At 39.3% G+C, this 15,814-nt stretch overlaps 2 protein-coding genes across 2 annotated transcripts; both read left to right on the top strand.

Annotated features, from left to right (window-relative positions):
- Positions 1 to 5,918: 5,918 nt before the first annotated feature.
- Positions 5,919 to 7,304, top strand: LOC138876473 (probable phosphopantothenoylcysteine decarboxylase). Its single transcript, XM_070155454.1, has 2 exons — positions 5,919 to 6,285; positions 6,691 to 7,304. The coding sequence occupies exons 1-2, from the start codon at positions 5,953 to 5,955 to the stop codon at positions 6,982 to 6,984; spliced, it is 627 nt and encodes a 208-aa protein (XP_070011555.1). The 5' UTR covers positions 5,919 to 5,952; the 3' UTR covers positions 6,985 to 7,304.
- A 49-nt stretch (positions 7,305 to 7,353) lies between these two features.
- Positions 7,354 to 9,005, top strand: LOC138876472 (copper-transporting ATPase HMA5-like). The gene is made up of 3 exons (XM_070155453.1): positions 7,354 to 8,213; positions 8,320 to 8,574; positions 8,655 to 9,005. Exons 1-3 carry the CDS (start codon positions 7,620 to 7,622, stop codon positions 8,841 to 8,843), a joined length of 1,038 nt encoding a protein of 345 aa, XP_070011554.1. The 5' UTR covers positions 7,354 to 7,619; the 3' UTR covers positions 8,844 to 9,005.
- Positions 9,006 to 15,814: the final 6,809 nt, after the last annotated feature.

Here is a 15,814-nt window from a genome sequence, read left to right on the forward strand (position 1 = left end):
TCGCGGACTAAAACAGCACTTACCGCGACTTCAGATACGGCCAGATAAATGAGAAGTTTTTCCCCTACCTTCGGTTTTGCCAACAACGGTGGTTTTGACAAATAAGTTTTCAAATTTCTAAGGGCTTGCTGATAATCTTCATTCCATTCAAAATGATCTTGCTTTTTAAGTGCAGAGAAAAACTTAAAACACCTTTCTGAGGATTTGGAAATAAATCTCCCCAAAGCTGCAATTCTTCCCGTTAATCTTTGTACTTCCTTTTTATTAGTAAGGATATCAGGGATTTCTTCTATTGCTTTGATCTGAGAAGGATTCACTTCAATACCACGGTTAGAAACAAGAAAACCCAAAAACTTACCTGATGCAACTCCAAATGCACATTTTTCTGGGTTGAGTTTCATATTAAATTTTCGCAAAATTTCAAAAGTAATAGATAGATGAGAAATATGATCATGAGATTGCTGGGTTTTGACGAGCATATCGTCTATATATACCTCCATTGTTTTCCCTAAATGTTCTTGGAACATTTTGGTGACCAACCTTTGATAGGTTGCCCCAGCATTTTTGAGACCAAAGGGCATTACTTTATAACAATAAGTCCCCCTGTCTGTGATGAAAGAAGTTTTTTCTTCATCACCAGGATCCATTTTGATTTGATTATATCCTGAGTATGCATCTAAAAAACTTAAAAGTTCATGACCTGCGGTCGCATCAATTAGTTGATCTATATGTGGTAAGGGAAAGGAATCTTTTGGACATGCTTTATTTAAATCAGTATAATCTACACAAACACGCCACTTACCATTTTTCTTGGGTACAACCACCGTATTAGCTAACCAAGTTGGATATTTTACCTCACGGATTGATCCGATTTTTAATAATTTTTGGACTTCATCCTGAATCACCTGGTTCTTGAAAGCACCTTGTTTCCGTTTCTTTTGCTTTATTGGTGTGAAAGAAGGGTCCTCGTTGAGTTTGTGAGTCATCACATTTGGTGGTATCCCTGTCATATCAGCGTGGGACCAAGCAAAGCAATCTAAGTTAGCTTTTAAAAATTCGATTATCATACCTCGCATGTTCGTGTTTAAATTAGCCCCGATATAAACCTTCCGTTCAGGCTGTTGATCAAATAACATCACTGCATCAAGCTCTTCAATCGTCGTTTTGATGCTTTCATTCTCTTCAGGTTCTTGAATTGTGTCAGGCCTTGAGTCCAAATCTGTTTTCTCTTGTTCAGTTGAAGTTTGATCTTTTTTACTTTCAACTGTTTCCTGTAATTGCTATTTTGCTTTATTTACGGCGCTCGTACTTGTTACAGCGTTGACATTTCTGGCCATCTGCTGATCCCCACGAATTTGACAAATTCCCCATGGTGATGGGAATTTGATAACCTGATGCAGGGTTGATGGGACAACATCCATATCGTGTATCCATGGCCTTCCCATGATCATATTGTAGGCCATTTCCATATCAACTACCTGAAATTTAGTTTCCTTCACAACACCCATAGCAAAAGTTGTTAGTATTACCTCACCTTTTGTTACTACACTTGAATTGTCGAAGCCTGACAAGGTGTGCGCCTTGGGTAACATTTTGTCTTCAGCTTGCATTTCCCGCAGTACCCTTAGTAATATAATATTTACAGAACTTCCTGGATCAATCAAAACTCGCTTTACATTAGTATCATATACAAGTAAAGATATTACCAGTGCATCATTATGTGGAGTTGTCACTCCTTCGTTATCTGCGTCATCGAACGAAATGCTTTCATTGTCAAGGACCTGCCGCACCCGTTTCCCGTGTGTAATCGTTACCTTAGAAACCTTGTTGGAAGCTGTGTAAGTTATGCCATGAATATCTTCTCCCCCGCTTATGACATTCACTGTCCTCTTGGGTGAAGGAGGTTGTGGTGGTTCTTGTCTGTTTTTCATATAAGCTTGTTTTCCTTTCTCACTAAATAACTCAGTGAGGTATCCTTGCTTCAATAAATGATCTACTTCACTTTGCAGGAATCTGCATTCTGAAGTTTTGTGCCCGTGATCGTTGTGAAATTCGCACCAATGATCCGGATTGCGTCTACTTGGATTTGACCGCATTTCTTTCGGCCACCGTACCTTATCTCCCATGCTTCTTAAAACAGCTACGAGCTCGGAGGTAGAGACGTTAAAATTATATCCACCGAATCGTGCCTTTAAACTCCTGTCATCATCACGTGATTCCTGTCTATTCCGATCATTCCTGAACTTTGAAGAAGAGCCAGAATCCCGGTTCCTTGACTTTTGATCGTATTGCTGGTTATCTTGCCTCGACCGTGGGTCCTTTCCTGCGGGTCCCATATATGGATCGTACCTGTTTTTACCTGATCTTTTTTCGGAATCTGACCTTCGGGTACCGCCCCTTTCTTCATGATGGAGCTTAGGTACGGTATCTTCTTCGATTCGCAGCTTCGTGCTATACCTGTTGTAAACATCATTCCATGTAGTTGCAGGAAATTCTCTAAGACTTTCTTTGAGTCGTCTCGTGGCTTCAGAACTTTTGTCATTTAAATTACTTGCAAAAGCTATAGCAGCCCAATTGTCTGGCACACGAGGTAGAGTCATTCTTTCACGTTGGAATCTATCAACGAAGTTTCTAAGCAACTCCGAATCCCCTTGTTTGATTTTGAAAATATCTTCCATCCTTTTCTCAACTTTTTGTGCTCCCGAATGTGCTTTAATAAAAGAATCTGCAAGCTCAACAAACGAATTAATAGAATTTTCAGATAAAAGAGAATACCAGGTTAATGCACCCTTGGTGAGTGTTTCTCCAAATTTCTTGACCAACACTGATTCAATTTCTTGTTTGGTCAAGTCGTTGCCTTTCACGCCAGTTGTAAATGCAGTCACGTGGGTCTGTAGTACCATCATATTTCGGGATGTCAAACATTTTGAATTTTTTCGGAATTGGAAGGGGAGCAGCACTAGGCTTCCATGGCTGTTGTGAGTATTTGTCCATGTCTACTCCTTTTATTACAGGTGGAACTCCAGGGATTTGTTCTATTTGCTCATTTTGTTCCTTCAGCTGTTTCTGCAAGGTTAGTACTAAATTTTGCAAATATGAATTATTTAAATTACCTGGTCCCCCTTCTTGTGGTTCACTGGGGGTTGCTCCATTTCCAGAATTATCAAGACCAGAACGGGAGTTCTCCAATGTATTATTATTAGGAGTCGGTGTAGGTGGCGCAGCAGGCAATCGACTAACAAGTGCCTGAAAAGCTTTGCCGACTTGTGCATCGATTAGCTTTTGCAAAGCTTCAGTTGTAACTCCTTCAAAATGTTCAGATTGCTCTTGTTGATCAGCACAGGATTCAGTAACAGGAGTGCCTTCACGAGATTGACGTGGTAAATTTAAAGGAGAGGGAACCATGACATCTTGATTTTGATGTATTTGATTCTCATGGTTTCCCAATGTGTTGTTACTGTTGTTGTCGGCGTTATTGTTTGACATGGTAATGATAATAGATAAGATATAGCTTAAAAGGAAAGATTATCAGAGTCCCGGTAACGGAACCAATTTGTTTAACCAAAAATCTGAGTCCTTGGTCAAAGCTAAAAGAGAAATTCGGGTTACTGATAATCAGGAGACAAAAAATAAAATACTTTTGAGAACAATGGTAGAAGGTAAATAGATAAGTATTTCAATGAATTCTCAATAGTATTCCGTGTCCTTACAAATGATGATACTTCTTCCTTTTATAGATCATTCTAGGTAAAGGAATAAAGCCTCAGCTTTAATGATATAATCATGAGCAATAAATGACATTAAATAAGCCGTTATACAATCATTCCTATTAAATACCAACTTTATAACGTATCAGACATTTAATAATGAATTTGGACTCCTTTCTGTCATCTGATCCTTGCTTTCAATGCCTTCTAATCCGTTGGCTGTAAATAATTTAAATTGGTACGAGACTCGTATCTATACGTCGTCTCGTGCTTATTTAAATTCTTCTTCCCGTGGCTGTTTTCACCGTGCCTCTTAGTCAATTGCTGTTCTTTGACCATTCAACTAATCCACGTGTCATGCCACATCATTTTTAATACAAATTCAGTTTTTTTCCAATACAGGCGGTGCCCGGGCTAGCTTGCACGTACCTCAACTATTCCACCGGGCACCTTCTAGCTCCCACCTGTACAGGGCCTATCCTACTAGTTTGGGATTGAGATCTAGTTAATTATTGATCACCTTTTTCTTTCTCTTTTCTTTTTTTGGCGGGTGGGGATTACGAGCTCTCTCTTCTCCCCACCACATTTTTAAAATTTTAAGATAAAGAAGTAAAAGATTTTGGCAATATAGGCTTAGAGTGAACTGTGATGTTATTTAAAACTAAAGAAATGAGCAAGTATGTATGTGTTTTTTTTTGTTTTTTTTGGGAGGGGGGGGGGAGATTAGGAACTGATGAAATTACTGATATATTTCAAAACAACAAATAAATACAAAGAAGCAACTAAGGATGGATAGTTGTTTGATGTAGCTGACCCCAGATAGGTTGGAACTGAGATATTGTTGATTGAACTAAGCAGATTCACTGAAAAATCATATATTTTTAGTACATATGCAGGGTTGTTTTCCTGTGTGCCTTCTCAATCTATTCTAGATGGTGAAAAAGAATGACTGCTTAGTATGCAGATTTGGCTGTTTGTCAGTTTCATATTGACATTTTTCTTTTTGAATGACCATTTGATTTGACTCTCTACATATCATGGATGGGTCATGTCCTTTTGTCTGTTCAGATCTTAATGTTGTTGTGGTGGGAAAATTTGAAAATTTGTCCTTTTTATTAAACAAAGTTTTAAAATTTCACACATAAAAGAGAAACACTTGTCTCAGGTTCAAATCCCACCGGAGACAAAAAAAATTTAGGTAATTTTTTCCCATCTATCCAAGCCTTGGTGGATAGAGTTACCTAGTACCTGTCCTTGGTGGGAGGTGGGATGTATCCCGTGAAATTAGTCGAGGTACGTGCAAGCTGGCCTGGACACAACGGTTATAAAAAAAAAAGGGAAACACTTTGATGTGATAACCTCTTGTTAGTGCCAAAATTTGATTATGGAGTTAGACTAGAAGGGATTGGGCCTTGAAAGTCAAAGATGGTTGCCACACTCAGGCAGTTGACCTATAGGCCATCACAAAATATTGGCCAAGCCCCCACAACACTTCAGAAAGAAATTGAGGGTGACACCTAGATCCAATCCATGAAGCCCCAAGACAAGTTTAAACCGCACCTTTAAAGATGAGAAATCTAGAATTACCATGGTGGAACACACCTTTAAAGATGAGAAATCTAGAATTACCATGGTGGAAGGAGAGTTACAGCCTTAGATCAAGTCTACTTGAAAATAATGCTAAGGTCATTAATATAGTACCTTTGAACATAATGACTTTGATTTCGCATTTTCAACAAGAAGGTTTTTGTGGTCCTTATAAAAAAATGAAGGTTATTACCGTCAGTGACTCTGTGAGCAACTAGTTCTCTACAAAAATAAAAATGTATGGACATCAGTTGGAACATCCAATAAAACGAGCCGATCTGACCCTAGGCGAAAAAGATTAGTCGAGCTGAGGTTAGTTTAATTAAGCTGATGTATAGTTCAGGTGAGCAAAATGACCTTTAAGTAAGTCAAAATTCAAATCCTTGACTCTACATCTGCTGCAGCTGGTGGGCAACTGTTTGGTTCTTCATGAAGATGAGTTAGGGTTAAATGTGTGAATAATTCAGATAAGCATGGATTTGACCACACCTAGGGTGAGCTATGTCCAAAGAGTTACGATTGTGAAGAAGTTACCAGGGGATATCTCTTTCTTTTCTACTTCTGCCATTCCCCTTAGTTGCACTCATGTACAATTACTTGCATCTTTCTCTTGGTGCAGTAAAGAATCCTTTTCGATGTTTCACAGATTAGGGTAGATATGGAGCCTATGACTTCAGAGATGAAGCCGGTTCAGAACAATGCACCGAGGAGACCTCGTATTCTGCTTGCAGCAAGTGGAAGTGTGGCTGCTATAAAGTTTGCCAATCTATGCCGTTCCTTTACTGAATGGGCTGAAGTTAAAGCGGTTGCTACAAAAGCTTCTCTTCATTTTATAGACAAAGCTTCACTTCCAGAAGATGTCATTCTTTATACTGATGAGGATGAATGGTCAACTTGGACGAAGATAGGTGACAGTGTGCTACACATCGAGCTCCGGAGGTGGGCCGATATTATGATTATTGCCCCTTTGTCAGCAAACACACTTGGGAAGGTGATGTATCTTTCTACATTTTTTAGATGCTCAAATCTTCTTTCATGATAACGCACGTTCTGCCGCAAAGACGCAATTTATTCCCTTATTCTAATTGACAACAGTATTACTGCTTAGTTCAGGTAAAGCTTTAAAGCTTAATATAGGCAGTAAAAAGACAATTTATTGAAGATGCAACGAAATTGGGTTTGGCTGAGAAGAGTTTTGTAGCATGAGTTGCGAAATTCTCTGTGATACGGACTTGCAGAATTGTCAGATATTGCCAATGTGAATACTTCCATGATGGAAGGTGTTAAGAGAGATCGATACAATTTCCCATCTTATAGTTCTTGATTTGTTTGGTGTCGATAGATTATATTGTTTTCTACTTTGCAGATAAACTGATATATGCCTTCTGTACTGTAGATTGCTGGTGGACTATGTGATAACTTGTTAACCTGCATCGTACGAGCATGGGACTACGATAAACCCCTTTTCGTGGCACCAGCAATGAATACATTGATGTGGAATAATCCATTCACAGAAAAGCACCTTATGGTAATTGATGAGCTTGGGATATCTCTCATACCACCAGTATCAAAGAGACTAGCCTGTGGAGATTACGGGAATGGAGCAATGGCTGAACCGTCTCTGATCTATCAAGCTGTAAGAATCTATTATGATGCACAATTACGATCAGGTGGCAGCAACGTGTCGTGATCCACAGGTCATGAAATTTCATTCATCGGTTTGTACAAGTGATAGAAGTTGTTGAAATTCAGGACCAGGAGCCCAGCTGTGTTATTTTTCTCCTAAATTCTTCACCTCCCTAGCTACTTTCAATCAAGGTTCATGTTCATTTGTGTCGATAAAATGACATTATCACGTAACTGCTGTTACTAATGGATGTGATCATGATCATGAAAAAACAAATGTGTGTAATGGGGAAAATTGATGCAGCTGTTATTTGGTTATATATTTATTCCCCCTCCCTCGTCTGCATTCATTTTATTATTCAATAACAAAGATGTTTGGGCCAATTTGCGTGCAGTTCGACTATTTGACCAGATACTGTTACCTTTTACCAATATAGGTGCCATATAACTCTTTTGATTGCATTCTTGGACTATCATAGAGCTTTTCTTTGGAGTTTAGTATTTTCAGTTCCCGTCTTTTTTACTTCAATGGTGTTTATGTATATTCCTGGTTTGAAAAATGTGTTGGAAACTAAGGTTGTCAACATGCTAAGTGTTGGAGAGGTTCTAAGATGGGCATTATCTACACCAGTATAGTTCATCATTGGTCAAAAATTCTATATCGGTGCCTACATTGCCTTAAGACATGGTTATGCAAATATGGATGTTCTTATTGCATTAGGAACAAATGCAGCTTACTTTTATTCAGTCTATTCAGTATTAAGAGCTGCTACTTCTCCAGCTTTCAACGCTAGTGACTTTTTTGAGACTAGCTCGATGCTTATCTCGTTCATTCTACTTGGGAAATATCTGGAAGTTTTGGCTAGAGGAAAGACATCGGAGGCCATCGCCAAGCTCATGGATTTGGCCCCAAAGACTGCAACACTGTTAACAATAGATGATAAAGGCATTGTGGTAAATGAAAAAGAAGTTGATAGCAGATTGATACAAAAGAATGATGTGATTAAAACCATTCCAGGTTCAAAAGTAGCTTGTGATGGTCTTGTCATCTGGGGACAAAGCCTTATAAATGAAAGCATGATAACAGCAGAATCTCGTCCGGTCACCAAAAGGACTGGCGACATAGTGATAGGAGGGACTTTGAATGAGAATGGGGTGTTACATATCAAGGCAGCAAAGGTTGGGTCAGAGACTGCTCTTTCACAGATTGTTCGGTTGGTTGAGTCAGCACAAATGGCTAAAGCTCCTGTGCAGAGATTTGCAGACCACATTTCCAAGTACTTTATGCCTCTTGTGAGATAAAGCACCCCTTACATGTCATTGTTGTCTACGTATAACTATATCTAACCAATTATATCTAGGTTTGGCTGAAAACTAGTGATTGATTCCAATTTCTCAGGTCATTGCTCTCTCATTTTGTACTTGGGTTTCTTGGTTTTTAGCTGGAATGTTTAAAGCTTATCCAAGAACTTGGATTCCTTCTTCTATGGATAGCTTTGAGCTTTCCCTGCAGTTCGGCATTTCTGTAATGGTGGTAGCCTGCCCCTGTGCACTCGGACTAGCTACTCCCACTGCCGTTATGGTCGGTACAGGAGTTGGCGCTTCCCTTGGTGTCCTTATTAAAGGTGGACAAGCATTGCAAAGTGCACAAGAGGTCTGAGTTCAAACTCTTTCTTCTTAATAACAATCCTAATTTTGTCAATGAACTTTGTTGTAAACTGTTTCATTCTACAGGTGAATTGTATAGTTTTTGACAAGACGGGCACTCTTACTATTGGTAAGCCTATGGTTGTCAATACTAGGCTTTTCAAAACTATGGTACCTCAAGAATTCTATGAACTTATAGCTGCTGCTGAGGTAGGATATTGTCTTGTTTACGATTCATCATTGGGAAGGTCAATTCATACCCTTAATAAAATTTAGCCTCTTCATAGTAAAACTAACATAAATGTTTAGTAGTAGCTATCTTTTGGAATTTGAAAGGATACAATGCCAAGAAAAGGAGATAGCTTAGTTACAAAAATGCCAACAATTTAAGTGTCTTCTACTGCATTTTGACTTGACAGGTAAATAGTAATCACCCCTTAGCCAAGGCAATTGTTGAGAAAACGAAAAAAAATAAAAGGAAGTGAGGAGAAACTTATCTGGCCTGAAGCCTTGAACTTTGAGTCCATAACTGGTCAAGGTGTGAAGGCTATCATCTGCAACAAAGAAGTGATTGTGGGAAATAAGAGCTTGATGTTGGAGCAGGGCATTGCCATTCCAGTTGAAGCTGAAGAAGCATTAGCAGAAACAACAGGACTGCTCAAACCGGCGTCCTTGTATCTATCGATAAAGAGGTGATAGGTGTTCTTGCCATTTCCGATCCATTGAAGCCAGAGGCTCCAGAAGTCATCTTCATTCTAAAATCCATGAACATTGAGAGTATGATAGTAACAGGCGACAACTGGGGAACAACAAATGCCATAGCCAAGCAAGTTGGAATTGACTCAAAATATGTTGTTGCAGAAGCCAAACCTGAGCAGAAAGCTGAAAAAGTGAAGGAACTACAGGTAGAAGCTGATGTTTAGTTACTCTCAGCTTTTCATCATTCAAACATCTATCTTCTTCACATGCTTCAACTCTTCCAGTTAAGGGGTTAATCTCACGTATAGTCATTGAACTTTATCTGCTATAACAGCATAGTCATGAAACTATTTTTGTCACTTTAAAGTAACTTGATTTTACCCACTGTAACAGTAGAGTCGCAAAATTTATCACATTAAAGTAACTGAACTTACCCAATACAACGGGGTAAAGTCACTTAACTTTACCCACTATAACGACAAAACCTACCAATCAAGGTGAATTCACTGTTATAGTGAGTAAAGTTTGTGAAATCAGATGCGTGTGAGTCGATCGTTCGCTATTAGTGTGAAATAAATTCATTGACCTCACAAAATGCACCAGCCGGGAATCGAACCCGGGTCTGTACTGTGGCAGGGTACTATTCTACCACTAGACCACTGGTGATCGATGCTGCGATCGAGCAATTACTAGCAGGTTGAATTTGCTAAAGTATCATTGCTTTTTATACTTGCTTAGATCCCCCATCTGTTCAACTTACTCTACGTTCTCGTTGTAATACTGCTATTCACTCCACGTGACAAATATTCATTACAAACGTTAATTTATGTAGTCAAAACAAATATAAAGTTTAATTCATTAATACGAGTAATAAATTACAAAATACTTGAAAATTTAATTTTATATAAATTTACTCTGTCAAATCTATAATTTTAATAATATATATATATATATATATATATATATATATATATATATATATATATATATATATATATTGTACAATGTCTTCACGCTATCAATTTGAAGTGGCACGTAACAACAAACTTAATTTGATAACTTATAAAAGTCGATTATTTACATTAACAGGTAATTAGCCTCTAAAAATGAAAATTGAGTAATTTACGTGTTTCCTATTTCGGGTTATACATGCATTATAAGTTGCGGATAAGATATGTTTGTTTTCTTGACAGGTTTCTATTAGTTAATATAATTTAATTTAATTTTTATGCGTGGTTATGTTAATGTTTGTCTTTTTGTGACCATTTGTGGATCTCCTAGGGTTGCATTGTATACTGCTAAAACCAGGCCCACATGATTTTACCGATTGATCGAGACCCGGGGATGATCGAGGATCAGCCCCATAGCATATCTAGCCGAGATATGAGGATAAGGCACCGAGTTTGGAATTCAAGATACTTAGCAAGATCGAAACCAGTAATGATCGAGGTAGAACGAGATAGACGTACACCAAGACCGAAGATATCATGATAATGGAAAGGCGAGATATTCGTGATCGGTCGAAGATCATGGTGGAAATCTCGGAACAGATCAAGTCAAGGGCGGTTGTTTAGATAATCATGATCTCCTTCTTTAATTAGAATTTTATCTTAATAAGATTCCTCCACTATATCAAGGGGGTCCTAATCACTTTGTAAACACCTTACATTGACGCATATAAAAATAAGACAATTTTCTGTTTCTCTTGTTCATCAGTTCAGTTCATAATTCTACTCTCAGTTCGAGGGCGACATAGCTAGAGGGCTGAATTGCACTTCAATACTGGTTTATTTTTTTGTTTGTTTATTTCCATTATTAACCGTCATATTTATCAACTGGTGCTAGATGAAATTATGTATCCTTAAAACCACATATAAGTTTAATAATTATCTGATTTTAAGGGTAAACAGTTTGGCGCCCAACGTGGGGCTAAGGATAATAGTGATTGCCTGGTATAAATTCTCATAACACACACTACTTTACGCTTGTTCTTGTAAGTATCTTTAATTTCAGGATCAACATGTCAAACTCTCAAGTAGCACCCACATATACAGACAATAGCCTTGGCTTCCACTACGGAAATGACAACATAGCCGCCCCGGGAAACGGAGTGCCTCCAGTCAACCCTGATGGACCCCCGGCCGTGGACCCAATTGACGTCAGCACCCATATTGCCATTAATGGGAATTTGGGTGTCGAACCTAAAAATAGCATCCACAGAGATGCTCGAGCAGCCGATCAGAACGCATAGAGCAGTGAAGAAGGGGGAATTAACCTTCGAATGATATTTGAGATGTTGCAGACTCAACAAGCTGCGATAGCACAACTCCAAAACCAGAATCGAGCACCAAGCAGAATCGAGCTCGAGCCATCACAAGAAGTTGTTCTTAGAGTCGAATCGGTGCCAAAGAGATCGAACGAGAGAGAATCAGAGACTAATCCCGCTATCGTAAAAATGCTCGAGAAACTGACGAAGCAAATCGAGACAAGGGAAAAGAAGATTGAGGAAAATGATAAGAAGGTGAAAACTTATAACTCCAGGGTCGACTAAATCCCGGGGGAACCACCGATATTGAAAGGACTTGATTCCAAAAAGTTTGTCCAAAAACCTTTCCCCCAAGTGCAACTTCGAAACCAATCCCAAAGAAATTCTGTATGCGCTAGATTCCGAAGTATAAAGGGACAACAGATCCAAACGAGCACATCACCTCATATACGTGCACCATTAAGGGAAATGACCTGGAAGATGATGAGATTAAATCCGTGTTACTGAAGAAATTCGGAGAAACTCTATCGAAGGGTGCCATGATATGGTACCACAATTTACCACCTAATTCTGTTGATTCATTTGGTATGCTTGCAGATTCTTTTGTGAAGGCGCACGCTGGAGCTATTAAGGTTGCAACTAGAAAATCGGACCTATTTAAGGTAAGGAAAAAAGACAACGAGATGCTCAGGGAATTCATATCTCGATTTTAAATGAAACAGATGGATTTGCCACCGGTCACTGATGATTGGGTTGTTCAAGCATTCACTCAAGGTCTCAACAAATGGAGTTCCATAGCTTCATAATAATTAAAGTAGAATTTGATCGAATATCCAGCCGTCACATGGTCCGATGTACATAATCGATATCAGTCAAAGATTAGGGTCAGAGACGATCATCTGAGGGCTCCGGTTGGTTTGATTTATCCAAACAGGTCCGTTGATAGAGTTAAAAGGGACGTTGACCAGGAATCACGATCGAACAGAGTCCAATGTCAGCCATACGGTGGAGATCGAAGAAATAATGGGCTAGGGCTCAACCATTTCGGAATGATAGAAGGAATGATCGGGGACAGAGCTCCCGAGGGCTCATGAGCAAGAGTGGTTTCAATAGAGATACCGGGTCCAAAGAAGCACCTCGATTGTCAGAATATAACTTCAAACCTTAAAATAGAAGATTGCATAAAATAGAAGATTGCAGACATCTAAGAGAGGAAGTAGCTCGATTATTCAATAAGGGGCACCTTCGAGAATTCGTAAGTGATCGAGCCAAGAACCACTTCAAAAACAGAGATTCAAACAGACAGAACGAGCATGAAGAGCCACAACATATGATTCGCATGATTGTTGGAGGAGTCGATGTTCCTCAAGGATCGGTATTTAAACACACTAAGGTGACAATCACAAGGGAAAAGCGAACTTGGGACTACCTACCAGAAGAAACCTTGTCTTTCAGCGATGAGGATGCAGAAAGGATCGAACAACCTCACAACGATACACTGGTAATATCTATCCTTATGAATAAAATTCAAGATAAATGTATGTTGATTGATCCAGGTAGCTCGACAAACATTATTCGATCAAGGGTCGTAGAGAAACTCGACCTCCAAAATCAAATTGTGCCTGCAGCTCGAGTACTTAACAGTTTCAACATGGCAAGTGAAACCACCAAAGGGGAAATCATTTTGCCAGTAAATGTGGTAGGGACCATCCAAGAAAAAAAGTTCCATGTGATCGAAGGTGACATGAGGTATAATGCGCTGCTCGGAAGGCCTTGGATCCATAACATGAGGGTAGTGCCCTCGATGCTTCATCAAGTCCTGAAGTTCCCAACATCAAAAGGAATCAAAACGGTGTACGATGGACAACCCTCCGCCAAAGAAATGTTTGCAATCGACAAAATAGTACCGGTATCGACACTTTCATCAATAAAGGGATCGTAGTCGAAGGGAAAGCAGGAAGTCAAATAGCAACCATAGTCACCGGCCTCGGCCCGATTGGAGGAGAAGGAAACTTTTGAGAATGATGATTATATGATACCTCAAACCTTCATAATCCCTGGTGATTCTAATGCAACGAAGTCGATGGTTGAAGAGCTGGAACAAATCATACTGATCGAGCATCTGCCTGATCGAGAGGTATACCTGGGCACAGGTTTACTCCTGAGCTTAGGAAAAAACTCGTTCAATTCTTTTTATATAACATAGATTTTTTGCTTGGTCCCATCTCGATATGACAAGGATCCCACCAGAGATCACTACCCATCGATTGAGGTTGGACCCGAAGTTTCGTCCAATAAAGCAAAAGAGAAGGCCCTAGTTCTAGGTTAAGCATGCATTCATCAAGGATGAGGTAACCAAACTTCACAAAATAGGCTCTATTCGTGAAGTAAATTATTCGGAATGGTTAGAAAATGTAGTGGTAGTCCCTAAAAAGGAAAATAAACTTAGAATGTGCATACTACAAGGATTTGAACAAGGCATGCCCTAAAGATTCTTTTCCTTTGCTTAACATCGATCACATGATCGATTCCACGACCGGTCACGAGATTCTCAGTTTTCTTGATGCCTACTCCGGGTACAATCAAATACGAATGAACTTGGAGGATCGGGAAAAGACTTTGTTTATCACCAAATACGACACCTATTGTTTTAACATAATGTCATTTGGACTAAAAAATGCTGGTGCAACTTATCAATGCCTACTAAATCGAATGTTTGAAGAACAAATAGGGAAATCTATGGAAGTTTATATTGATGACATTCTAGTTAAGCCCCTGCGAGCAGAGGACCATTTGAAACATTTACAGGAGACTTTCGACATACTAAGGAGGTACAACACGAAACTCAACCCAGAAAAGTGTGCATTCGGGGTTGGCTCGGGCAAATTTCTCGGCTTCATGGTGTCCAATTGGAGGATCAAGATCAACCCCGATAAAATCAAAGGTATCGAGGATATCAAAGTCGTGGATAATGTGAAGGTCGTGTAGAGGCTGACCGTGCACATAGCCATCCCTAGGGCAATTCATCTCGAGGTCCTCAGATATAAGTCACTGGTTCTTCTCACTACTTAAGAAGAAGAGCAATTTTACATGGACCCGAAATGCCAACAAGCTTTAGAAGAACTAAAACGATACATGTCTAGCCCTCCACTACTTTATACCTCGAAAGCGGAAGAGAACCTCTACTTATACTTGGCGGTCTCAAAAATAGCGGTAAGTGGGGTCCTAGTTCGATAAGAGCAAGGTACGCAATTCCCTGTTTACTATATTAGTCAGACCTTAGGTGAGGCCGAGACCCGATACCCACACTAAGAGAAATTAGTGCTTGCTTTAATAAGTGCCTCTAGGAAATTAAAACCATATTTCCAGTGTCACCCAATATGTGTTATAACTACCTATTCCCTTCGTAATATTTTTCATAAACACAAACTTTCGGAGAGATTGGGCAAATGGGCTGTGGAACTCAGCAGGTACGATACTGAGTATCAACCCCGAACAGATATCAAATCCCAAATCTTGGCAGACTTCGTGGCTGACTTTATGCTAGACCTCGTACCCGAGGTCGAAAAGGAACTTTTATTAAAATTAGGTACATCATTGGGGGTGTGGACCCTCTTTACGAACAATTCTTTGAACGTGAAAGGGTCCGGGCTGGGCATTATTTTGAAGCCACCCACGAGTAACGTAATTAGGCAGTCTATCAAAAATTTGAAGTTAACTAACAATGAGGCCGAGTATAAGGCCATGATTTCAGGTCTCGAGTTGGCTAAAAGTTTGGGAGCAGAGGTCAACGAGGCCAAATGTGATTCCCTACTTGTGGTAAACCAAGTAAACAAAACTTTCGAAATCCGAGAAGATCGAATTTTGCTTAAATAATTAGTTAAACTAACTTTCGAGAAGCAAAAAGTACCACATAAATTGAAACTAAATATGTGTTTTAATAGAACATCTAACTTTTGTAGTTGACTCTAGTGGTGGGATGAATGGTTGCTTTTGAAGAAGTAGAGGCAAACCAAGAACAAAGCATAAGATGGGGGAAAGAATAAATTAGCATGGACCCAAGTCTTGAATCAATCTTTCTTGCAATTGTCCAAAAACAAGGAGACTGATGTTTCAAGGATTGTGCTGTGGAGTCTGGCTACATGCCGACTTCTGTTCAAGATGTTATATGTAAACTTGTTCAACAATTCCAAAAGAAACAGTTGACTGATGTTGGTTGTAAGCTTGAACTCCTATTACTTGCAGACTGAAAATGAGGGGAAAAAAAAAGAAAAAAAAGAGA

This window comes from Nicotiana sylvestris, chromosome 8 (genome assembly GCF_000393655.2).
Source record: "Nicotiana sylvestris chromosome 8, ASM39365v2, whole genome shotgun sequence".
NCBI classification, from domain to species: domain Eukaryota; kingdom Viridiplantae; phylum Streptophyta; class Magnoliopsida; order Solanales; family Solanaceae; genus Nicotiana; species Nicotiana sylvestris.

Coding starts and splice junctions, on each gene's coding strand:
- LOC138876473 (XM_070155454.1), top strand. CDS start 5,953: ATGGAGCCTATGACTTCAGAGATGAAGCCGGTTCAGAACAATGCACCG. Junction 6,286..6,690: donor CAGCAAACACACTTGGGAAG/GTGATGTATCTT, acceptor TCTGTACTGTAG/ATTGCTGGTGGACTATGTGA.
- LOC138876472 (XM_070155453.1), top strand. CDS start 7,620: ATGGATGTTCTTATTGCATTAGGAACAAATGCAGCTTACTTTTATTCA. Junction 8,214..8,319: donor CCAAGTACTTTATGCCTCTT/GTGAGATAAAGC, acceptor CCAATTTCTCAG/GTCATTGCTCTCTCATTTTG. Junction 8,575..8,654: donor CATTGCAAAGTGCACAAGAG/GTCTGAGTTCAA, acceptor TTCATTCTACAG/GTGAATTGTATAGTTTTTGA.